This window comes from Podarcis cretensis (genome assembly GCF_951804945.1).
Source record: "Podarcis cretensis genome assembly, chromosome: 13".
Taxonomy (NCBI): Eukaryota; Metazoa; Chordata; class Lepidosauria; order Squamata; family Lacertidae; genus Podarcis; species Podarcis cretensis.
The window spans coordinates 41460457-41486499 of record NC_137182.1 but is presented as its reverse complement, the minus strand read 5'-3'; the positions used below and the strand labels follow the sequence as shown (position 1 = coordinate 41486499).

General features: G+C 44.4%; 1 protein-coding gene across 3 annotated transcripts; it reads left to right on the top strand.

Annotated features, from left to right (window-relative positions):
• The first annotated feature begins 613 nt into the window (after positions 1 to 613).
• On the top strand, positions 614 to 13737 carry FUS (FUS RNA binding protein). Of its 3 annotated transcripts, none has more exons than XM_079951058.1 (15): positions 614 to 733; positions 2762 to 2786; positions 4713 to 4867; positions 5262 to 5403; positions 5696 to 5892; positions 6104 to 6311; positions 7952 to 7989; positions 9410 to 9442; positions 9884 to 9993; positions 11143 to 11272; positions 11524 to 11640; positions 11930 to 12065; positions 12164 to 12252; positions 12441 to 12588; positions 12800 to 13737. In XM_079951058.1, the coding sequence occupies exons 1-15, from the start codon at positions 721 to 723 to the stop codon at positions 12837 to 12839; spliced, it is 1581 nt and encodes a 526-aa protein (XP_079807184.1). In that variant the 5' UTR covers positions 614 to 720; the 3' UTR covers positions 12840 to 13737. The 3 variants fall into 3 exon arrangements, with proteins under 3 accessions (XP_079807184.1, XP_079807183.1, XP_079807182.1); XM_079951057.1 differs by lacking the exon at positions 614 to 733 and adding an exon at positions 1568 to 1640 and having other exon boundaries at positions 5699 to 5892; XM_079951056.1 differs by lacking the exon at positions 614 to 733 and adding an exon at positions 1568 to 1640.
• Positions 13738 to 26043: the final 12306 nt, after the last annotated feature.

Below are 26043 nucleotides of genomic sequence, written 5' to 3'. Positions count from 1 at the left end.
CTTTTTAAACTTAGTTGGTCTCTAAGGTGCTACTGGACAATTTTTTAATTTTAGAATTATAGCGAGTGACACAACCCTTTGTGGAATAGAGTCCTCATCACCAGATCTAAGTGGGATCTAGTTTATGAAAGGATTATGGTTATAGTAAATCTCTAAGGCATTAAGATGCCACAATACTCTTCCCCCACTTTTTTTTTAAGCTGGACGGCTCAATAAAATGCATTTATTATTTCATGACCCCCCCTCTTCTCCCCCCTCGCTTGTTAATTTGGTCGCTTCCAGGCTCGCTCTGTAATCTCACGCCCACTCTGCAGTCTGGACTGTACCATTCTCGGGCAGCAGGGGAGGCTAGTGGCACACATAAGCAGGGACCCTAACCACATTCCTTTGGCAGTCCGTTTCGTTGCAACCGCCGTCCCTTAATTCCTAAACAAACGGGCTCACACATATCCTAAATGTAAAAGAGACGCCTCGGTAGTCGAAGGCATGTCGAAGAGAAGCGTAGGAGTCCTGCTTTTTATTTATATCTATACAAAAGAAACGCCTGTTCTCCTTTCTCTCTCCCCCCCTCTTGCGATGTGATATGGTGCAGCCCAGAGGAAACGGGAGGGGGAGGGTATATTTGGGGCAAAGTGTGGGGGCGGGAAAGAGAGACGAGGCGGGCGGAGAGGTTGGTGCTACGTAGCCCTTCTGAGGAGTGAAGCTTAGGGGGCTGCAGCCATGGCATCCAACGGTGAGAAGAAGGGAGTTGGCAGCGGAGGGCGTTGGGCGCGTTTCAACCGGGGTCACAACAGGGGAGAATGGGAAACACCCCGCAGCCTTTGCTTTCTTTCCCCCAGGGGAGCTAAGATGGGGAACGGGAGGTCGATTGATGTTAAAAAGGGTTTAACCTGAGGGTTAAAAAGGGAAGGGTAAAGTGAGGGGGGAGCAGGCTTAATGGTTGGTTCTGTCCAGTTAATTCCGAAAAACGGCGTTTTTGTCTTGGGTTATTTTCTCCTCCTGACGAGACTCGGGAGCTTCCTTCCTAGGGGCTTGGGTGGGTTTCAGGCTAAATCGTCGATAGGAAAATCACTGCACTTGGCAGGTGAAGGGGAAGGAGGCTTTTGCGTGGGTTTTTTATTCTTGCAGTTCCAGGGTAGGAGGCGAAAGCTGCCTGTCTTCCCTCTCCCGCCAGTGGGGCAGGAATGGTGGGCGGAGGGTTCTCCGGCCTTCCCCGTCTGCTTTAGACAAATGTTCTAGAAGACCCTTTTTAAATGGAGGCTTCGGGGTTTTCGTTCCAAAAATAACGGGGTGGTGATAAAGTCGAGGGCAAAAGGTGGACGTTATTGTAGAAGTAGTGCCGGATGAAAAACGGCTCCGCCTTCTAGAGAGCAGGAAGGGCCTTTTTTCTTTGCTCCGCGCCGCAATCTCTAAACTGCGCAGTCTGCCGCCATTTTGTGATAGCGTGAGAACTAGGAAGCTGGGGAAGAGACGGACGGGGTTTCCTAGTCAGACTCCAGGGGCACGGAGAGGTTAGGCCGTTATGTAGCTGCGCATGCGCGCGGTCGCCCCCTGAGCTACGGGCGGGACGAGGGGGGGCCGTATGGGCAGTGGAAAAATCCAGCCTGACGTGATGGTCGGCGTAGCAAGGTTTATTGGAGGTGGGGGCGGTAAAAATTGCGACCACGCATGCGCTTTTCTGCCTAGACGAGAAACGCGTACGTTGTTGCGCGTGCGTGTGAGGCTTGTCTTTGTCGCAGTGTTACATCCGGGTGCTTCCCCAACCGCCTGCACCTATCATTCGTTAATGCAAACGTCAGTCGCCCGCGTACTCCGCTCGTCAAGCGAGCGCCCTCCTCCCCTTAAAATCTCGGGTTTGGGTCCCATAAGGACCAGGCTGCTCTGTTTGTAACAACCCGGCGCCATAGCAAACTTCGTGTGAGTTTAATTAAAGGCTGTTCCTCTTATGTCTTAGTTCCTTGGGTGGGTAACTATCCTCTCTTGCACCCCTTGAAAACGCAGGTATTTTTTTTCCTTTCCCTCCCTACTGACGATGGAATTACATCGGTTCTTTAACCATCACATAAACTGAGGTTTTTTGGATGGCGGAAAATTATTTATTGCTTGGAAAATCCTGGGGGAAGGGGAATATATAAATACACATTTTTTCTGATGACACCACAACTTCCTCCTACCCACATGGTTGGGTTCTGTTTATAAATTTTTGGATTTTTCTTCACTGCTGCTTTTGATTATTGTGAACAGTCCTGAAAATAAGGCAACAGTGGCATAAATGTAACTAAGTAATAAGTGCTTCATATGAGAAGTGTCAACGTTCAGAGTTGCTGTTCATTCCTAATCTCTTCCCTCAAACTTCATGCCTCACAGCCTTGCTTTTTAAAAGTTTCTCTTACCCACAACGAAGCTAGCAAGAGCGTTCCATATGTACATATATTTTGTGCAGTACCCATTGGATAGGTGAATGTGTTACGATGAGAATCTGAACCCTTTCCTTAGTATTTGCCTGAATTCTTGAAAGTTAAAAGTGTAGAGAGGCAGGGGTGCACTTGCCCCCCACACCTTGGCTTTCAATTTGAATGGGGCTTCTGTTCATACACATAGTGCGTAGATGCCTGAAGCAAGCATCCATGTATGTCAATTTTGACAAATGTGCCTTATCCACCATCCCATATGAATCATTTCTACTCTGTAGCAGTTAGTTAACTTGTGTGGAATCCTGCTCTTAACATAGCTCAAACATTTTTATTTTGTCCCCTTACAGATTATAGCCAGTCAGCGACACAAAGGTAAATAAACAATTGTATAATTCATCCTCCATGTATTGCATGTTTACAGGCTTTTAGATTGTGATACTCTTCTCACATAACTACAGTGTTAGCCATATGCGAGTAGTGCTTTTCTTGTCTCTGTAATCTTGAAGTAGGTCATGCTAGTCTCTTCTGTAAAAACATGAGGGATGTTAGGGTGCCATGAGCTGTTCCCAGAGGAATAGGTAGACAAGATCCGACCTGTGGTTTGTTTAATCTTAATTTGCCAATACCAGAAAATCCTAATTTTCAAGTAGTGGTAGTACGTACTGGAAAAAAAAATTGGGGAAAAAATATATCTTATGAAGAAGCTGATAAAACTTGTGATTCCAAATTTAGAAAAATGGTTAAAATTTGCTGTAGTGTATACAGACTTTGAAATGGATTACTTTTATCCATCCCCAGAGAAGCTGTAATAATATTTTTTTAAGGTTTTGTCTTATTCAGTGTGTATATACGTTATAAAACTCAATTTTAGCTGTGTTAGAGCATACATTATTAGTTTCCCCAATTCAAGCTATAGTAGTGCCCATACAAAGATAGCATACTGAAAATCAAAGATTCCCTTCAAAAGCATAACTCATTAGTGCTGCTTCCAAGAGTTGTGGGGATTTAAGACTATTGTAAGAACATAGGAAGAGTGTTGAATCTGGCCAATAGCCCATCTAGCTCGGCATCCTGTTTTGACAGTGACTAACCAGATGTTGGTAGGGGACGCAGGTGGCGCTGTGGGTTAAAGCCTCAGCGCCTAGGACTTGCCGATCGAAAGGTCGGCGGTTCGAATCCCTGCGGCGGGGTGCGCTCCCGCTGCTCGGTCCCAGCGCCTGCCAACCTAGCAGTTCAAAAGCACCTCCGGGTGCAAGTAGATAAATAGGGACCGCTTACCAGCGGGAAGGTAAACGGCGTTTCCGTGTGCGGCTCTGGCTCGCCAGAGCAGCGATATCACGCTGGCCACGTGACCCGGAAGTGTCTCCGGACAGCGCTGGCCCCTGGCCTCTTAAGTGAGATGGGCGCACAACCCCAGAGTCTGTCAAGACTGGCCCGTACGGGCAGGGGTACCTTTACCTTTTTACCTTTAACCAGATGTTGGTGGGAAACCATCAAGCAGGGCCTGAGTGCAAAAGCACTGTCCCCTCCTATGGTTTCCAGCAACTGGTATTCAAAAGCATTGCTGACTTCTGATTGTGGAGGTAAAGCATTGCCATCATGGCTAGTAGCCGTTGATAGCCTTCTCCAGGAGTTTGTCCAATCCCCTTTTAAAGACATCCAAATTTGTGGTCATTGCTGCCTCTTGTGGAAGAGAAGAAATGCTTTCATTTATCTGTCCTGAATCTTTCAACACACAGCTTCCTTGGCTGTCCACAAGTTCTGGTGTCAAGAGGAGAAATTTCTCTCTCTCCACACTTCATGTCATTCATAACTTTATAAATTTCAATCACATACCTTTTACTTGCCTTCTGTCAAAACTAAAAAAGTAGGCCAGTTTTAAAAACTTGTAGTTTATAGTCACCAAATCCTATACTAGACCCACTGAAATTCATGAACCTGTTAGTCATGTTCAGTGGGTCTACTCTGAATAGAATCAGCATTGGAATTTATTTCTGGCCATTAGTCTTTTGAACAAAGTGAATTGTTGGTGTGTGTATCTTCATGCCACAATGAACCAATTAATTAGTCTTAACATTCCTTGTAATTTTCCTTACCCATTTGTGGTTGTTCAGACTTAATTGAAACACAGAAGTAGGAGTTCAGTCAGATGTCTGCAATGACATAGCACACTGGATTTGAAAAGACAGACGACAATGGTAGTGACAAGCTTGATTCTGGTTGGGAGTGCAAGATTGTGAATTTAGTTTACAGTTTAGTTATATGTTCCTTTGCTGAATATTTTTCTCTTTTCCTTAGTTATGGGGCCTACCCAACTCCACCCACACAAGGTTATTCTCAGCAAACCAGCCAGCCCTACGGGCAGCAGAGCTATGGTGGATACGGACAATCGGCAGATACTTCTGGATATGGCCAAAGTAGTTACAGTTCTTCCTATGGCCAGACTCAAAGCTGTGAGTATTGTAGCTTATCTTGTTTTTTGTTCTCATGACTATAGGAAAATATGAGAGGAAATTGGCTAAGCTGTGAAGCACACGTCTTTCTGGAGCTAGGAGACTGGAAGGAAAACACAGTACTTAAAGTGTCCTTTCCGGATGCTGTAATGTGCAGCCTTTTCATTTTGCAATCCTGTGAAGCATTTAAAAGTAGCAAAAAGGTGACACAAGCACAAGCAGGGCTTCGAATCTAACATGCTCTCATCTCAGCACTGCTTAATTTGTTGTTCTATGGTCACATCTCGGGATGCATCAGTGCAGTTACATATTATTATTGAAGAACTGATTAGTTATTGCTACACAAATTGCATGCCATTTGAGATTAACAAGAGTGAATTGTTTTTCTGAACAGCTGGCTATGGCACCCAGTCAACACCACAGGCCTACGGCTCATCAACAGGATATGGCAGCAGTCAGACTTCTCAGACGTCTTATGGACAGCAGTCATCCTATCCCAGCTACTCTCAACAGCCAGCCAGTTCCACCACTGGAAGGTAACAGTTGAGAAATCCCAAACAACAAGAACTCACAGCAGGGATAGTGGTGTAAATCTTCTTCATATGCTTTAGGCTTTACTTTTTTTACATTAAATCTGCTGAAATTTGCCTGATCAAACCCCAGGTATACTCTGCTCTTTAGTCATACAATCATCCTGAATTCTTAAGCAGTATTCCAAATGGAATCCTGGAGTTTAAATCCTCAGCCTTTGTATAAAGCCAGAACAGTATTGTAGGATGGTCTGTGTATTGAACTCTTTGTCCTTTGTTTGTGTCTCCTTGAAATCAGCAGTTACGGTACCAGCTCTCAGACCTCCACCTATGGACAACCCCAGAGTGGAGGCTATGGTCAGCAGTCCAGCTATGGCAGCCAACAGCAGAGCAGCTATGGGCAGCAGCCTTCTTACAATCCACCCCAAAGCTATGGCCAGCAGAGTCAGTATGGCAGTGGCAGTAGCAGTGGAGGAGGTGGCGGTGGTAGTGGATGTGAGTACTTTTTCCTTTCCTTCCAAAAGCCAAGCATGAGTACTATGAGCCAAATTTCATGCAGTGCAGTGTAGAAGCCAATGGCTGCCCCCCAGTGAGAAGCAAGGGGATCTGTAGAATCTTCATTCTTTTCCCCCACTCAAAAAAATCAAAGTCTCTTTGCTAGCAGAAACTATTGCTAACACCCCCCCTTTTTTTTAACTTTCTCCAGCTGGTGGCTACGGACAGGATCAGTCTTCCATGAGTGGAGGTGGTAGTGGAGGAGGCTACGGCAGCCAGGATCAAGGAGGATATGGCGGCCAGCAAGACCGCAACCGTGGAAGAGGCAGTGGAGGAGGTGGCGGTGGCGGATACGGTAGAGGTGGCTTTGATCGGAGTGGTGGAAGAGGTGGCAACAGAGGTGGTCGTGGAGGCATGGGGTAGGTGTCCAGTCCATAGTTGTGGGAGAGGGAGTGGGTTTCTTTAATTAGCATCTCTCCTAGTACTTGCCATAAAAGCTAACCTCTTCTGGGAGGGTGCAGTGTGTGAACGGCTGAAATATATAGAATTGTTGGTAATCAAGGGTGGGCTACCATCATGTATGCTGCTAAGGGTCAGTGTGTTTTTCTCTATGGGGTGAATCTAAATGGATGTCAAAATGGTTTTTGTTCCTTGTCTGCATGTGAAGGAGTTAAAAACTCTTACTTTATGAAAATCAACCATTGCAGTAACAAGTCTGTGCATGGGGCAAAACATCGTATTTTCATCTTGGATCTGTTGACAACCTCAAAAGGCGCACTTGATATGAACATAATTACTGTTCCTCAAAGGTGAATTACGGTCCTCTTTGAGCAATGTTGCCGTTCCATACAAATATATACAAGAACTTTAGTACTTCTTATGGGGGAAAATCGGTATCTAGACACTAGGGTTATCCTTCAACCCCCCAGTGTTAACCTGATGAGGTGCACTGAAGGGGCCTGGTTTGTATATGCTGATAAATCGAAGGTTATATGAAACTCTTCAGTAAGAGATTTTGCAAGACAAAGCTTCTATGCAGGTTGTAAGCCAGCTTTCATTGGGCTCATAATGCTCATAATGCTGTGGTCTAGCCGTGTAAGCCAATGTAGGCTAAAAGGATGTGTTTTGGTTTTCCCAGATAGCGGCTGGACTTTTTGTACTTGTGGTTTATGTGTTGCAAAGCAGTATCCTTAATGCTGTTGGGTGTGCGTTAAGCCTCGGTGAAGGGGTGGTTAAAATTGGTATTTGACGAGGCAATGGTTGCTAAGCAACATTGGCTCTGGGCTCCTGTTGACTGGGAGAGATGAAATAGTAGAGAGGTGAGTATAGGTGGGGGCAGCTGAAGTGTTGTTTGCTTATGAAAAGTTGTTGATCTGTTAACAATACCTGCTCTGTTAACAAATTCTGCATTTTGTGTGCCACAGGTGTGAAAGTCAATGAACTTTAATCAAATCTCCACCTTCCACATGTTAGTTAAGGGTCTGAGGAAGGGAGAGAGATCTTAATGGCAGGCAGATAATGCAGTCATTAGAGCTGAAATAACGTACTATTACGAATATGCTATGATGAGGGAATGGGTTTTTACGTGCTTTCAAAGCAGTTATCTGCATTTAGGGTTGTAAACAACAAAAGCTTTGCAAAAATACAAGGCACAAACTTGAGAAGGGTGAACTGGAATTAACAGTGTGCACGGTATACAATATTTTAAAAACGAGCTTGGTTCACCAATCATGCCAAGAATAGGACGGCAACAAGGAAACCAGCATTGTCTCGAAAGCTGCATCACGACGCCTCGTGTAACGTTTCAAGATCGGAAGCAAGAATGACAAAACACTAGAGCTGTTTCATTTGCAAACCTTCTCAAGGGTGTATTGATCCATTTTTTAAAAAAACAAATGCTAAGGGCAAAGAAAAGGTGGAGCAGGCTGTCTTTAGATCTTCAGGAAGAACCAAACAAAAGTGTTGGCCAGCATCTTAATGGATCTGGTGTAGTTTCTAGCAACAAAACTTTTTAGTCGTGGAAAAAAAAGCATCATTATCTTCTAACTTATCTCCTCAGCGGTGGTGAGCGAGGTGGTGGCTTCAATAAATTTGGTGGTAAGTCCAAAGAGTTCAAAAACTTGAACCGCAAAAGTGTATTTCTATATATTATTTTTCGGAGAGACTGATGTTTGTATGCCAAAGGGTTTGAAAAGCCACCGTTTATCAGATAAAAACCTATGGGAGCACCCCCTGTTGTGGCACATATGCCAAAATGGTTGGTTGTATCTGTGGTGTTGACTTCCACATTATGGGGCTTTCTACTCAGCCAAGTTCTTGGTGCCAATACAGTACATTTTGGTTGTATGTTTTGCAACAAGATGGGAGAAAATCAGTAATCCAAAGACGTGTTTTGCGGGAGAATGTGAGAGAGAAAATCACTTTGTAAGTGTTGGTTTTGTTTGTTGTCTCTCCTTTAAAAAACACATGAGAACGTTGGGTTAAAGCGTGTTAATGGAAGTGCATGCAGTCCTGAGGAAACATGGTAAAACAAAGGTTTATGGTACCTTGTTTAAAAAGTTACTGGTACAGGAATCAAGGGAGGGACCGCTCCCTTCAAACTTGGAAGTGTAACTTTGTTTGTATGAAACTCTTAAGAGCTCTTTCACAAATAAGTGGTTTCATGGGCTTCTATTTTAAGAGAGTTTGGTTTTAACATTACGAAGTTTCACAAATGGTCGTTTTGAACATGATTGTACCAAATCAAAAGAATTGTTTTTTAAGGAACGTTCCCATAGGGTTTGCTGAAAAAGGCTTGGCATGAACAGTAAAACACACTTATATAGGATTGTTAATGCATTTGAGACCAGTGTTGGGCATATGCTTTCAAAAATTTAAGATTGGGTGCAATAAAAGGTGTCGAAATGGTAAAAATATATATATACACATATGTGTAGTATATGTTAATAGTAGAGTGGTGATGCAAGTAAATAACCAGATGGTTTCTAAGAACATAAAGCTCTCATTTCTAAAGGGCTTATTCAAAATGTGTACTATGGTGTAAGATGGTTTGTTCTCTGTGCATAAATTAAAGTGTCTCGTCTCATGAACCAAATCCAGAATAGATTGCAAAGGTGCTGGAGACTTAAAAGACTGAACAAGGGTCAGTAGAAGACTGGGTAGCAGTGGCTAATGTATGCTATAAAAGATGTCAAAATAGTGGTTCTCCAATGGTGTTCTGGGTGTGTGTCTGGAGGCCATGCTCCTCCCTGCAGAGCTGCAAAAAAATAGGTCTAGTATGACCTGGAGGAAAGAGTTGTAACTGGTTTTGCAGTAAGCAGTCTTGTAATTAAGACGTGGACCACTTCTGACTGAATGGGAGTGTTTGTTTTGAACTAAAACTCACCTTGGAACAGCACATGTTCCAACACTGGCCTGTTTCTGATGTGGTCGTGATGGTGGTGCTGATGTGAGAAAACAGTTTGGAAGTTCTCACTCGCTAACTGAATCTCTCCTTCCTTATTTTCATGTGCAAAAGGACCACGGGATCAAGGATCACGCCACGATTCTGGTAAGTGGCTGCAAACCTGAATGTGAGGCCAGCGGAAAAGTATTTCCAGGCTTCCACTTTGAAGAGAGGGGTAAAAATGTCAAAGGAAAACCAGAGAAGCCTATGGTGTCCTTAGGCTGCTTTTCTACACTTAAAACCTTTTCTTTTTTTCCCCTTTTTTTGTATTACTGTGAACAGCAGAGTTTCATGTAATCAAGTTGCCTTTTAAAAACCCACAAACTTTGTAAACTGCAAAATATATGAATTGTGCAGATTTGAGTTCTGTTCAACTGAGGTCTTCGGACAGTAACCAAAATTTTGTCTCAATTTGGAAAACTGCTTCATGTGGTTCAGTATTCATTGGAGTACAAGTTTGGAACTTTCATTTAGAGGCTGTCGGAAGAACTTTATTGGGAAGCAGAAATTATGATGGAAGATAGAGCTAATTCTCATTCCTTGCAGCTGGCGAGCAGGATAACTCAGACAACAACACCATCTTTGTTCAGGGACTTGGTGAAAATGTAACCATTGAGTCGGTAGCAGATTACTTCAAGCAGATTGGCATCATTAAGGTAAATTGTGCTATTTATGCCTGTGAGATGATCCCATTACCAATAAGGCTGCATTTTTTAGGTTGCACTATACTCTTCGGTTGTAAAGTGTGCAGTGTAGAAGTGGGTAATGAGAGCTTGAAGGGCTGGTTGAGAGACTGAACTGGCTAAAAAAAAGCAGCTACTAGTGGAGTTGCTGTTGGCAAGTAGAATCACAAAACACTGACTGGTCAGAGCAGTGCAAAAAGCCTGCGCTAGGTAGGATGCATCAATTGGATATTTTTTATTTAAAACAGATTTTTAAAAATTTAAATTGGATTTTTAAAATAAAATGCTTTTGGAGAAAATCTTTCTAAAGATAGTTTTCTGTTTAAGTTACATTATAGTCCAAACGCTATTCATCAGGAAATAAGGATTTGTTTTTTCACATGTGCTAAAGCTCAGTCTCAGGTTTTTTTTTTTTTAATCGTTTAACCACATCACTTAACAAAGATGGATACATATGCTATAATGTTTTAGTTAATTGTTATTCAGGAAATGATTATTTTTCTCCTTCCAATAAAGTACAGCAGAAAAGTTGTCCAAATATAAACAGTTAACTTATTAAACCTCACAATAATGTCATAATTATCTGTCTATGTATTTCTAATAGTATAGCCAAATCAGTAATTTTTGATATAACTAAAAACTACTATGAAAATTTATTACTCCAAAAATGAAACCTTCATCTGGTTGTAAATATTAAGATTATACCAGCAAGAATGAGTCTTTCTGTAAAAAAAAGAAAAAAAAAGATTTAAATCAAGTCTTACTGACTAGTGATTTAAATCGATTTGATTTAAATCAAATCTACCCTGCTTTAGCCCTACCTACTTTCAGAGACTAATTGGTAGACAAACCTTTTGTTGGATATCTTTACACTCCAAGGGAGAATTCATGATGTCAGCAGTAATCTGCCCAGAACCTCATGAGCACATTCATTAACCTTCAGGGCTGTATAGGCAAGCTACCTTTCACATTTAAAGGTAATTTCCATGCAGTAGCATTGCACATCAATTGCAGCTCCCTAAACACTTGTAGTCGGCACCTGTCATGTATTGAAAATTGGATGCAAGAACATTGAATTAGATCTTTCCAGTAGATTGATCTTGTGCTTTTTTTTGTAAACAGACAAACAAGAAAACAGGACAGCCTATGATCAACCTGTACACCGATCGCGAGACGGGAAAACTGAAAGGAGAGGCCACAGTTTCCTTTGACGATCCCCCATCTGCAAAGGCTGCCATTGACTGGTTTGATGGTATGGTGGTGACTTTGAATTACTTTTTTTGACTTTTGAAAGAGTTCCTATGCTTGTACTTTGAAGGCTTCTTTCTGCCTCCACTACTAGGCTTCTGGGGGGGTGGGGAAATGATGAGATATAAATTGATGAATAAATATTGAAAAAGAAATAGATGTGCAGTAGAGGAGAGGTGCCAATAGTGAAATAATTGCCTTCTATCTTTATATCGGGGGAAATGTAATCCTTTCCCCTGCTCTTCTCTTAACCAGGAAAAGAATTCTCAGGCAACCCTATCAAAGTATCATTTGCTACCCGGAGGGCAGACTTCAACAGAGGCGGTGGTGGTGGCAATGGCCGTGGAGGAAGAGGCCGTGGCGGTAGAGGAGGTATATTCCACGTCATTGCTGTGGTTGATAAGTAGTGAAGTGTGTTGCTTGTAGCAGTATTGGCTCTTGTTATACCTGTATTGAGTTTCAGCAAGGGAGGGGGAGGAGGACCAACTTGTGTTGTGCAGCCATTCTGAAATAAGGGAGTTGAGTGAGGTATGGGTACTGCAGTCTTTCTAGGGAAGAAAGGTAACCTAATATAAGGTGTTTATCAGCAAGGAAACATTCTGCAAAAAATCCTTTTTCACTTGGCTGCTGCCACTGATTTTTACATGCCTCTTTCCTTCAGGACCCATGGGCCGTGGTGGATTTGGTGGTGGAGGAGGTGGCGGCAGCAGCAGTGGTTCCAGCGGGGGCAGCAGGGGGGGCTTCCCCAGCGGAGGAGGTGGTCAGCAACGTGCAGGAGACTGGAAATGCCCCAACCCGTAAGCAGTCTGCTTTAGTTGTTTAGATATGAGGGTAGAAATGGGGCTAATGACTATTGGAACTCTAAATCATCTGTCTTCCCCAAATGTGTTTTTAGGACATGTGAAAATATGAACTTCTCATGGCGTAATGAATGCAACCAGTGCAAGGCACCAAAGCCAGATGGGCCTGGAGGACCACACATGGGTGAGTTTAAGGTTTTACTTTTCTCTCTGTGTGAAACCAATTACTGTATATCCTGTTCCCTTGCTGGCGGATTCTTTTCCGTCTGTGTGAGATACACAGTTTGCCTATTTGGCACAACGGCATTAGTGAGAAAAGCACATTTCTCATTTCAAAATAGTTGCATAATACAAATCTGCTTTTTTCCCCAGGAGGTGGATTTGGTGAAGAACGACGCGGAGGCCGAGGAGGCTTTGACAGAGGTGGCTTCCGGGGAGGCAGGGGCGGAGACCGGGGAGGATTCAGAGGCGGAAGAGGCGGAGACAGAGGCAGCTTTGGACCAGGAAAAATGGATTCGAGGTAAAGGTTACTTCAGTGGTGGCTACTGTAAAGGCTCAGGAATAGGAATCTAGGGATTCTGTTTCTGGGGAGTGAAAGGGAGGCTGAAGTTGTGACTGTTGGATCCACTTGCTGGGTTTGCAGCCTAGCCTTGGGGCTATTGATAGTTATTGTATAACAAACAATACAAATATGCAAATTCAAAATGTAAACTTTCCTTTCTCCTTTGCAGAGGGGACCACAGGCAGGACCGGCGTGAGAGACCCTATTGAGCCTGCATAGGATCCCAGACCATGTGAATTTATAAACTTTTTTTATTTTGTATGATGTCCAACTTCGTTGCAAACCTGTGTATTCCTTGCTGCGTTTGTGTACAAACTTTGTATTCCCTTCTATTTTATGTTGACTGTATTTGGAAGTAATCCTATACATTTAAAAGCCAAAATGTTTTAGTCATGCATGTATAACTGCTGGGCGGGGCGGGATAGGGCACTTGAATAATAAAGATGTTTTCAGTCAATTCTGAAAATAACATTGTTTTATTTGACTTTGTAAAAGTAACAATACTGTTTAAAAAGCATTGTTTGAAAAGCTTTTGTATTTGTATAAATTTTCCTACTTTAACATAAATTTGAAAAATGTGAATTGCTATAAAACAAATCTGCACAGTATCTCAACTGTTGTAGTATGGGAGGAAGTTTACATTCAGCTGAAAAACTCACTTTTTGACTCTTGCGTTGGTTTTGATTTAGCAAGCAATAGCTAAAAGCATAATCTGTTTAATGGTAGGCATGTGATGTTTAACAACTCACTCTTGGATCATCTGGTAGTGTTTATGAAAGGAGGGTTGTCCATGTTACTTACTACTCAAGAACAGTAATGTCTGAATTGATAAGAGCATGTGAGTGCTTCATTTATCGTGATTTGGTAAATCTCAATACATAAGCAAGCCTTTGCTGTTAAGCATTTTTGCATACCAAGTCAGTGGCTGGTACATGGTGGGTGGAAATGTTTCACTTCCTTTAAGATACTTCTCATTTTTAAGAATGCAGCCAAAAATTTTCAATGTGGCATCCTTAGAGTCCTTCCCTTGCCTTTATGAGGTTCACATACCTATGGCTTAAGCCTAATGTCATACATAAATAAGCACAAGTCTAGCTATGCTGTTAACATTGATGGAGCTGACTCAATGTATACACTGCTGTTGATGAAATCTCCATGGAATGCCATTGAAATGTACGTGATTCATAGTGATTTGGATACAAAAGTCTCAAAAGCATGGTGGGGAGGCAGTTTCCTCTTGTGCTGTTTAATTTTCTTATATATTTTTAAAAAATAGATTCTTTTTATCCTATCCTGGAATTGCTGGTTGGGTTTGTTTAAAGAAAAAAATATCGTATTTCTCGCACCATAGGACGCACCTTGTTTTAGAGGGGGGAAAACAAGAAAAAAAAAATCTCTCCCTCTCTGCCCAGCGCCCCTTCAGCGAAGCGGCAGGAGGCGTTGCACAGAGAGGGGGAGAATTTCCCCCTTTTCCCCCCCTCTAAAATAAGGTGCCGTTTAAGGTGCGTTCAGTCGCCTTCAGGCGGCTACCTTGGAAGCCTGGAGAGGGGTGGGTGCGCACTGACCCCTCTCCTCTGCAGGCTTCAGGTTCCTTTCGACCTGCTCCTTGGGGCTGGCGGGGGGGGGGGGGAGCCCACCACCAGCCCCAAAGAGCAGGTTGGGGAGAAGTGGCGCGCAGCGGAGAGGCTGCTGCCATACCCGCGCGTCACATCTCCAGCTGGGAGAGGGTCGCGGAGGGCTTCTTTAGCCCCGCATGCGCTCTCCCGGTTGGAGAGGTGACGCGCGGCTATAGAGGCTCCTGCCATAGCCGCGCGTCACCTCCAGCCGGGAGAGTCGTGGGGCTATGGCTTCTTCGCTCCATAGGACACACACACATTTCCCCTTCATTTTTGAAGGGGGAAAAGTGCATCCTATAGAGCGAAAAATGTACATATAAATGTCATAGTCATAATTACAATTGTACTTGGCTGTCAGAAACTTGGATATTAAGGCCAAAGCCTTTTTACATCCTCTGTGTTAAACACTGCTGTTTTGTAGTCTTGAAGCAGCAGTGACTGCACTCTACTAAATCCAGTCTTTGCTAAGTTAATTTGAATTCATTTTAACACTGGTGTGCCGCTAGTACAGTTCATTAATGCTTTGCATTGCATAATAGTGTACTTTGACCTTTGTGACTCAAATGAACAGGCAATGAAGCTTGATGCCTAAAGCCAAACTTAAAGTCACAAACCAGTCTTTGCATTTACATTTTGCTTGATTCTTGGTTTTAATAACATCTGAGTGGGCTCCGTGCAGATACTTTTGATATTCTTTGACTTTGATAAATTTGTAATCTGGCCTTGACTATGAAGGCTCACGTTGCTAAATTATCTTCCATACGAAAAGCAGTAATGATGCTCATGCCAGGGAGAAGGCTTTGCTGAAATTCCTCTCTAGCATGCTCCCTGGAGGCAGGGTTTGGTGATGGGTTGAACATCATGCAAGTCTCAACCTGTAAACTAAAATAAATTGGTACCTCGGGTTACATACGCTTCAGGTTACAGACCCCGCTAACCCAGAAATAGTGCTTCAGGTTAAGAACTGCTTCAGGATGAGAAGAGAAATTGGGCTCCAGCGGCGCGGCAGCAGCAGGAGGCCCCATTAGCCAAAGTGGTGCTTCAGGTTAATTACAGTTTCAGGTTAAGAACGGACCTCCAGAATGAATTAAGTACTTAACCCGAGGTACCACTGTAATACAACAGCCCAAGTGCAGCTTTTCTTCAGAAATTGCCTTCACTCTGTCCTTTATCCATCTTCAGTGGTCCTTTGCAGTTTCATTACCGTCAACCAGGCCCCGTTATATTAAAATCATTCTTAAGTGTTGCACTTCCATTGTTCAAGAACAAGCTCTACCCTGCCATCCCAAATTGAGTGTCCAGCTTCTACTTAAGAGAATGCACGTGTGAGTGTGTGTGTGTGTCGCACCTGCACCATTCCACCATCCCTCCTGGAACTGTAAGAAATATCAAATTCTGACACAGTTCTGAAACCCTGTACAAGTCACCACACTTAAAACGTTTTGTCTTTCTACATTTCACATCAGTGGCATAGCAGGTCCAGCATGGACCATACAAATACAACAGTAGAACTCCTGGGGGAAACTGACCCCCTCCCCATTGTTTCAATCTGGATGCAAGTGATAACCTCAGTTTTATGATCAGACTTTCTCTGTGTGCAGCTGTTGCCTGGTCATTCCTCCTTGGAGGTGGTTAGCCTTGGGCAGAGCATCCAGCCTTCTGTAAAAGCCACCTTCCCTTAGCCTAGAGACAGCTGCATCTGCCTGGGAACAGATCTGTACAATTAATTGCTTCCGTCTTCCAGGATGGAAAGATGTTAATAGTGATGCCGTGTAAATTAACTATTCAATTACTGGAGGCCACGATGTTCTATAATAGCCAGTTTCCGGCTGTCGGGGAATCCAATCTGCTGTGCGGTCTGCCTTTGGACATTATGTAACAACAGTGGTGATGTCACTTGTCATGTTAACCCTCTGCATTCCACCAACACCCTTTGTGACTAAGGGCTGAGTAAGGGGGATTTTGGTAAGGCAGATGATCTTTTGAGGATTAAATAGTAGACTCAAAACAGGAGCAGGTTGTTGTGGCAATGATCACTGATGTAACAACAGATTGTGGGCTTTAGATCAGATACCTGGGTTCACATACCTGCTTGGCCATAAACCTCAGTTTGTGAGGAAGGGTCGGCTGAAGTATTTTCAGCCTAAGCTTGCAGACTTTGAAGAAAAGCAGAACAACAGGTGTCGTACACAATGCTCTTAATTTTGGAATTGGCCCAACATTCTAGTTACTACATTTTAAGAGATCGAAGTTGGAACCAGTGATACGCAACTCAGGGTTGCAGGAGGCATGACTTTTAAAAGGGCCAATCTTTTGCAGGGCAAGAGGGAATTTGAATGTAATAATATAGCTAAATTCCCTTCGAGACAAATAATCTTGCTGGGCTGAAAACTTACAAACACAGAGATGTTCTGGTTTTCTTCATTTCTGTCTTGTGCTCACTGTGGGCATGTATATAAAACCTTTACTAAGCAAAGTGTCAGAAGAAACTTGGCAGCTTTTGTAATCATTACCCAAAGTTATTCTCCCTTAAGGTACATTCATCCATCTGGCATGCAGTCTTTGTGCATCCAGGCTTGTAAAACCAGTTTCTAGTGGCTCCTGGAAAAATGTTATTCTTGGCCAAGACCAAGAATGGAGATAAGCACACTAGTCCTGGGGTGAAGGAGAGAGGTATGTCTGTGCTGAAGAACTGGATTTGCCACTTGTCCCTTGTGTGGGTTCCTGGCTTTGATCTGGAAAAGGTGATGGGGAGGCAGACACAAGGACCAACTTTATAGGGATGCAGCTGCCTTTGAAGGTAACGACCTTAGACCTGAAAACGCCATCCTAATCTCAGATGTTGCTCTTGTAAGGGTGGGTGGTGATGCTCTGCATGTTTGAAGGTACTCTCCCATCTATTATAGGTAATTGCATACGTTCCAAGGCTAGGTAAAGGTAAAGGGACCCCTGACCATTAGGTCCAGTCGTGGACGACTTGGGTCATCTCGCTGTACTGGCCAAGGGAGCCGGCGTACAGCTTCTGGGTTATGTGGCCAGCATGACTAAGCCGCTTCAGGCGAACCAGAGCAGCGCATGGAAACACCATTTACCTTCCCGCTGGAGCGGTACCTATTTATCTACTTGCACTTTGATGTGCTTTTGAACTGCTAGTTTGGCAGGAGCAGGGACCGAGCAACGGGAGCTCACCCTGTCGCGGGGATTCGAACTGCCGACCACATGATCAGCAAGCCCTAGGCTCTGTGCTTTAACCCACAGCGCCACCCATCCAAGGCTGCTTGGGCTCAAATCCAACTGATTGTTTTAAAAGAGAATTAGGCAAAGTCAAACCCACCCAGTGAAGGCTGTGGGCAGAATTCCTGCGTTGTGGGGGAGAGAAAGCTGCTGCATTTGTGTTTTGCTTGCAGGCTTCCCATAGGCCTCTGAGAACAGGATGTTGAACTGCCTTTGCCTAGATCCAGCAGAACTCTCTGTTCTTAAATTAAGCCACAGTGAACTTTGGCTGAAATCGATTTGAGTCCTTCCACCCCAGAGGTGTGCCACCTGTAATTTTGAGTAAAGGCCTCTTGGGAGAGTCTTTTGAGTACTGAAACAACAGTGGGAACTTGGGCCCAGCAAAATTCAGCCCTGAAAGCCAGACTTCTGTCCTGGATGTGTAAAACAGATAACGTGAGCTGGGAAACTGCATTTCAAATCCTATTGAGTATTCGCAGCATGGCCACCTGCAATGGAGAGATTCCCAGGCATGTTTGAGCTAAAGCACCTTTTATGTTAATCCTTGCCCAAACATGATATAACCACAATCCATCCCAAGACTTATTACATTTATGTATCACCTTCTTTCAATGAGTTCTGGGTAGTATTGCATCAAAGGACACCGGCTAGATCAGAGCTTTCCAAACTTTTCAAGTTGGTGACATACGGTACTTCTTTGGATGGGTGCATGATACAAATGTGTTTCTGCACTGTGTTAACCATTGCATGTGCTGGCTCTGGAGAGTGGGATAGGACACTTCAATCTGGGGTGGGGCTTGGTAGTCCCAGCCTATAGGTGGCACATTGGAGACCCCCAATTTTAAAATCTAATCTTGACACTTGACACCCATGAGAGGTTTTTTTTTGGGGGGGAGGGGTAGCAAAGTGAAAAACTGGAAAGGGAAGGAGACTAGTTTCGCACCTCAAAAAGGAGGAAAATAGTGTCTGTGCCCCATAGGTCAGATTCCACAAATGCTAGAAATTTCCCCAGTTTTAATTTAAATAAAATAATTTGAGTATGGTTCATTGAAGAGGGAAACTCCTCCCCTCAATTAACGCCCTTGCATTTACCAGCATCTCCTGATTGTGTTGGTGTAACCCAATTCTCACTTCCTAATTGGTGATGTGCCCTTATTTGCCCTTGGAAAAACGTCTCCTCCACTTTATCATACAGACCTCAAACAAAGCACATACAAAAATGGAAACCCATGGGGTGGGAGGCTCGCTCCCTCCTGAAGAGAGAATTTATCATCTCTCAGTGATTTGGGGCCTGCAGTTATATGACTTCTCACACAGGGAACAAGGAAAAGTCAACTTCATAAAACGTTGCCTCACTGCCGCGCGTTGGAAAATTTAGAAACCGATGCGTATCCTAACAATACATTCCTCTCTGCAGTCCCATATATGGACTGGCTACTAGACAGGAAGCACAGAGCACAGGGTAATGCAGCCCATTTGTAACCGGTGGTAAGTAAGAGAGGCAGGACAGAGGCAGGGAAGAAGGCAAGCATGGATGGAGGAAGAAGAAGGGTGAAGTGAAGCATGAGAGGAGCCTGTGGGGTGAGAATCAGGCCCACAGGTTGAATGCAGCCCCCCGTGACTCTTATCTGGATCTCAAGACTCTCTTCCAAGTCACAATCCTCCCTAACTATGCCTCGCCTCCCTAGGCCATACCTCTCAACGGTCCTGCTTCACACTGTTTTTGCTTGGCTGGATTGCGTCCTCGAACTCTTGATAATGTCCTGTTGGTTGTTTGAATTTGTATAGAAACTAGGCTACAGCATAAAGTAATATACCATTGCCCCGCCTGCTTCCGACCGCCATGTGGCCCTTGGGAGGCTGCCCATTAGGGCATGTGGCTCTCAAGCTGAAATGAAGGGTTCAAACCTGTAAAGGCAGGGGGCTTATAGACACCCACCCACCCTGGGACTCACTCGCATTTATGACACAAAAAGCTAATTTTAAGATCCCCACATCTACAGGAGCCAGTCGTAACCGTTCCCAGTTCCCTGGAAGTAGGCTGGACGGCCGGTGCTGAAATCAGGTGGAATTTGGATCCCTTCCAGTTGGGATTTAGGCCTCATCACAGGACTGAAACTTCCTTGGTCACTCTGGTTGATGATCTCCGGCGGGCTAGGGACAAAGGTGAGAGCTGTTTCCTAGTTCTGCTGGATCTCTCAGCGGCGTTTGATACCATCGACCATAACATCCTTCTTGACTGTCTTGAGGGGTTGGGAGCTGGGGGCACTGTCATACAGTGGTTCCGCTCCTTCCTCCTGGGCCGTGTTCAGAAAGTGGTGGTGGGGGATGAGTGTTCAGACCCCTGGGCTCTCACTTGTGGGGTGCCTCAGGGTTCTGTCCTCTCCCCCATGTTTTTCAACATCTACATGCAGCTGCTGGGAGAGATCATCAGGGGGGTTGGGCTGGGTGTTTATCAATATGCGGATGATACCCAGCTCTACCTCTCTTTCAAATCAGAACCAGTGAAGGCGGTGACAGTCCTGTGTGAGTGTCTGGAGGCGGTTGGAGGATGGATGGTGGCTAACAGATTGAGATTGTATCCTGACAAGACAGAAGTACTGTTTTTGGGGGACAGGAGGCGGGCAGGTGTGGAGGACTCCTTGGTCCTAAATGGGGCAACTGTGCCCCTGAAGGACCAGGTGCGCAGCCTGAGAGTCATTTTGGACTCACAGCTGTCCATGGAGGCACAGGTCAAATCCGTGACCAGGGCAGCTGTGTACCAGCTCCATCTGGTACGCAGGCTGAGACCCTATCTGCCTGCGGACTGCCTTGCCAGAGTGGTGCATGCTCTGGTTATCTCCCGCTTGGACTACTGCAATGCACTCTACATCGGGCTACCTTTGAAGGTGACCCGGAAACTACAACTAATCCGGAACGTGGCAGCCAGACTGGTGACTGGGAGCGGCCGCCGAGACCATATAACACCAGTCTTGAAAGACCTACATTGGATCCCAGAACATTTCTGAGCACAATTCAAAGTGTTGGTGCTGACCTTTAAAGCCCTAAACGGCCTTGGTCCAGTATATCTGAAGGAGCGTCTCCACCCCCATCGTTCTGCCCGGACACTGAGGTTCAGCACCGAGGGCCTTCTGGCAGTTCCCTCACTGCAAGAAGCCAAGTTACAGGGAACCAGGTAGAGGGCCTTCTCGGTAGTGATGCCCTCCCTGTGGAACGCCCTCCCACCAGATGTCAAAGAGAACAACAACTACCAGACTTTTAGAAGACATCTGAAGGCAGCCCTGTTTAGGGAAGCTTTTAATGTTTGATGTATCACAGTATTTTAATATTCTTTTGGAAGCTGCCCAGAGTGGCTGGGGAAGCCCAGTCAGATGGGTGGGGTATAAATAATAAATTATTGTTATTGTTATTGTTATTGTTATTGTTATTGTTATTGTTATTGTTATTGTTATTAATATTAATATTGACATTTGGAGATAACAGCTGCAGATCTGCTGCACATGGATTTCGGCAATCCGTTCTGTTTGAGCTTAGCAAGCCTGTTCCAAAGAAGTCCTTCTTTCTATGAGCAGCAGGAGCCAAAGGCAAATTGCAACACAGAGAGCAGAACAAGCCTGAGAAAGGCTTTGTGGAAGTAGATCAGGTAGAGGGTAACCCTACCAAAGAGTATCCTGCGAAATGCAGGATTGGCAATGGCATTTCCTTTTTCCTTTTAAACTTGCTCCACTGCCGTGTCTCGAACTGTTAAGTTGTGGGTTGACATAGCAGACGACACAGCGATTTCTCCAAGTAGCTCTTTATTTTGTAAGCTGGAATAGAACTGACTGCAAACAGCTCAGCCGGCCTGCTTTTATAGGCAGCCGGCTGTCAACATTGTAGCAACAACAGCCCAGCGTTTCCCGCCTAAAATAACTGACGTGGACCTGAGTGAAAACTATCTACAGACCTGAGTAAAAACTATATACAGTATCCCCCTGCTGGCCCAGGGTGAAACATCACTACATAACACGAACATCAGCCTGAAGCACAGAAATTAAGGACGTTTTCTCGGCTTAGAGACGTTAGAAAAACCCCACTAGATTAATGTCAGTGTACCAGGTACAGGAGCAAGGGTAGTGCGCCAGACCTATAAATTATCCTGGCACTGTTACTTTTCAAATGTTTTATTTATGCCTTATTCATTACCTTATTGGACGAGGAAGTCTTTCTCCCTAATTTCAGAAGAGACTGAGTAAGCTGGCACAGTGAAGCAAAGACACTCTGCATGTGCTCCAAGGCACTTTTGTCATTAGGGCTTAATTTCAGACTAGAGTTGCCAAATCACAGAACATAATAGGAAGCTGTATTATACAGAGACAGAACATTGGCCCATCTGGCTCAGTACTACACAGACTAGAAGGAGCCCTCCAGGATTTCAGACAAGGGTCTCTCCTACTGGAGATGCTCGGGACTGAGCATTTGTATTCTGTATTCCCTTCTGTATTCTGCGCAATTGCTTCATTTGTTCATTTATTTTATATCCACTTTTCTCTCCATGCAGGGCCCAAGTGGCTTACACACACACAGCTAAAAAACCGCATACCGATCAGTTATAAATATGTAAAAGACACGTAACCACATTAAAAACACAGAATCAAAGTAGCTTAAAAGCATTTAAAAGCAAAGTCAGTAGGGAAGCAGCCAGTTTTAGTGGCCCATGGCCTGTCTAGACATAAAGGTATCTGCCTGATGGCGAAAGGGAAGCAGAAGAAAGACCAGCCTAGCCTCTGCTTGGAAGGGAGTTCTGCAATTTGGGAGCAGCCACCAATAAGGCCTTCTCTGGTGTCCCCACCATACATGCCTGTCAGCCTTGCGCTGCCTCAGACATCACGTGGTGACAGTCTACAATTCAGTGATTCTATGCCTGCCACTAAGGACATGAGAAGCCCCCACCCTCAGCTGTCATTCAAGCCAAGTACAACCTCAAGGTTCAGGCCTCTCTCTTGCTATCTTGAGTGTCCAAAGAGTATCCAGGTTCCCAGCCTGGCAAATCTATTCGTGTGCTGAAGCCATTTGCTTCACAGCAACTTCCAAGGCCCAGCCCGTTTCCCTGGCGATGTGCGTTTATTTTTTGGCACTATTCCTATTTTATGAAAAAGGCTGTATCAATATGTGCTTTTCTGTGTTCCGGTTCTGAGATTGTATGCCATCATGTGATTCAGGATTATTTGAACTAGCATGAGTGTGTTAAGAGGAAACAAGACCCCACCCTTCTGCATCATCCTCTTCTATTCCCTCCCCATTTGCTCGCTTCCTGGTTCCTTGGGTGTTTTGGGTGGGGGACAGCATGAGAGGCAGGGTGGGGTGGGGGTGCTGATTGAAGTGCCCAGCTATACTGTTAACACATCTCTGAGTGCTGCTGTTCCCATCACTTCTTTGGCCTTTTATGTCTAAGGGGACTGTAAGACCAGACCAAACCTTCCCTGCTGTGATTAGTTTAGCACTTTACTGAATTACTGCCTCTTGTTAGCGCTTTAACAATGCAGCCTCCACAACCACACAGGCTGCAAAGAAATTAAAGCTCTGTGACCATGAACATATATGTTGGCCAGAGGTGCTTACGCTCTCAAAGCAGAGTTAGTGCAATGGCAAATGCCTGAAGCACATTAAAACTTGGTTAGATTTTACATTTGCCCTTGTCCACCTTTAAATAACTTTCCACCACAAAAATACTTAGGCTAGAATAAATGACAGGCACTTAGTATTGCAAATAACTGAAGATTTTATTCTCAGAGATTCTTGAGTTACAGCAAACAAGTCTCCATCTGTTGGCAGTAAAATGAAGAAGGAGAAAATGTTCCAAACAACTTAAAAAGAAAGAAATTGGTTTCCTACAAAAGAATCCTGCTGTTTGCAGCAGGGTGGGAGTGGAGATTTTGTAATCTTTGGTAGTATGGCACTCTGAGTGAAGCTAAAATTTGACACCCCAAATGAATCTTCTCAGTGATGGATCTTCTTCCTTCTTTGGAGGTCTTTAAGCAGAGGCTTGACAACCATATGTCAGGAGTGCTCTGATGGTGTTTCCTGCTTGGCAGGGGGTTGGACTCGATGGCCCTTGTGGTCTCTTCCAACTCTATGATTCTATGATTCTATGATTCTATTCTATGATACTCAGTTTTGTGCCCCCTCAGCTTGGTGCCCTGTGCAGGGGAACCACCCACATAATGACACTGTCTGCAGACACTATCTCCATTCATGCATTTTTTTCTTGCAGCTGTCAGCCATTGCTTGGCTGCTGCTTGTTCCAGGAATGGCAGAGAGAGAGAGAATGGAGGGAGCCTGCTAAAAGCCACCCACTGGTAATTTTCACGCAGGTCAACCCTTTCATGCACGCAAGTGTGAGTCAGTAACTGTGTATTGCAAAAAAGATACACATGGTCATCTCATATCTGAGCTGCTGTGTGACAGGCAGACCTTCATCAGGTGCCGCTTGCTTTTTTATCCAGGTAAGAAATTGATGGGATAAAAGCTTCACCTGTTGAAATTTTCCCTTTCATGAAGTGATTGCAGCTACAGCAGCCCTGCGGGGATGAAAAAAGAGAGAGCTTTCAATCACCTTTTCAGTGGAGGACTTGTTCCTCCTGAAATTGATTTGGAGTTGCCAGCATGGAGCCCACTGGCCCACATGTGAACACAAAGGTCTTCCCAGGTGCACACAGGGCCTTCCTCCAAAATAAGGCGTGAAAGAAACTGTAGCCAAGAGAATAGGTTGTCGTATGTGTGTGTGTTGCCCACAAGTTACTACAATTTACAAATGCGCCCATCACCCCAAAAAGGGTAGTGACCCCTGACTGATGCAGACTTCATACATATCACATCACAATCTTGTATCTCCCCCAAAAAGCTCGTCACAATAGCCGTGTGAGATTGGGTTAGCATGAGAGATAACGGCTGAGCCAAGGCCTGCTTTACAAAACTTCATAGCTAGGCAGGAATTTGAATTTGTGTTCTCTTTCTAATCAAGTCAACCAGTCCATCACATTACTGAGAAACAGAAAACTTCCTTCACACCTGCCTGGCAAAAACCAACATGCCCTACAGACGACCATTTCAGCCCTGAGGGCAGCTGCCGCTAGGTAGGAGAATTGGAGACGGCACCTGCCGCTTCCTTTCTTGTCCCCGGAGGCACCTGCCCGCCCACGAGATGATGGGCCCCAGTTCACGTGCAGCGGGACAGGAAACCTTTAATTTTCCACTCGCTTCCTGAGAGACACTGAGTCAGACTTTTGCGCGTGTCATTTGACAAGCAACACAAAGCTTGGGAACTCCTGGAATGTACGGGGACTAAAGTGGCGTCCATACCGTGAGAACGTGCGGCGTTACAAGCCAAGTCAACAAAAGAGGGATAAAATGGTGAGTGATACGATATGATTAGTGGCTCAAAAGATGTCTTCTTCATTCAAATCAACCTGTTAACTTCAGTCCTGCCTTTTTTTGGTTTTGTTGCATTCCCTTTTGCCTTCCTGATTTATAGTCCCTCAGCCTCAAAGCACTTCTCTCTTTCCATTCTCCCCCCTCATCTTGCACCTGTCAGCCTCTGACTTGCTCCAGGCATCCTGTCCTTCTTCCTGTATTTCTATTAATAGCAAAAATATTCCTGGTCCTTAAGGTTGTTTTTTTCTCATAGTCAAAACGAGCCTTTCACCTCACTCTCAGAAACTGCACTCTTCACCAAGGTTGTATTGCTAATATCTTACCCCTGAGCACCATTTGTGAACATTCCATGACAGCCTAGCAGCCCAGACAGTATTGGATCAGAGTGTGTATGTCTGTTAAGTGATGGTGATAATTCACTTTAATGTGCAAAGTTAATATTGTTCCCAACAACCCTGTGGGACTTGTTCCCTATGAATAAAAGAACTATGAAATACATTACTTGACTATGAAGAGCTGCAGGCATTGCACTGGTGGGCAACTAGTGTGAAGATGAGACCCTGCAAAGGCATGAGTAATATGATAAGAAATTATTCAGTACTCTGCATTTGCCAAGGCTGCAGTGCACAATACCACCACACAGAACACAACGGGAGCTTTGCAGTACTACAGGGCTTTCAGTGTGATCATGGAAACCAGTGTGGTCATTGTAAGAGTACTCAAAATGCAGCGAAGCACGAGCTGTGTCTTGTCATGCTGCTATGTGTATTATTGTATTATTCACCATGACAGAGGCTTACATCACCTGCACCTTTTGACTATGTACATCCACCTTTAAAATGGGAGTGCAGAAGCATCATGTTAACATGAGTGGAAAGAACTGTGACAATGAAGACAGGGCTCCAACCAAAATATTTTAACCTCAAATCTCACCTGAGCTATAAATTTTGAATGTGAGCTTAGGCAGGCAGTACATTTCTGCCGCTGCAATAAAAAAAATGCATTTGATGCTGATCTGAGAGGAATGTTGTGAGAATCAAAAAGCCTTGCTTTGGACATCTTAAACATATAGAACTATATGTCCATGGGCATAGCCAGGATTTTTGTTGGGGGGGGGCAGGACTTTGTTAGAGGGGGCAGGAGTTTTGTT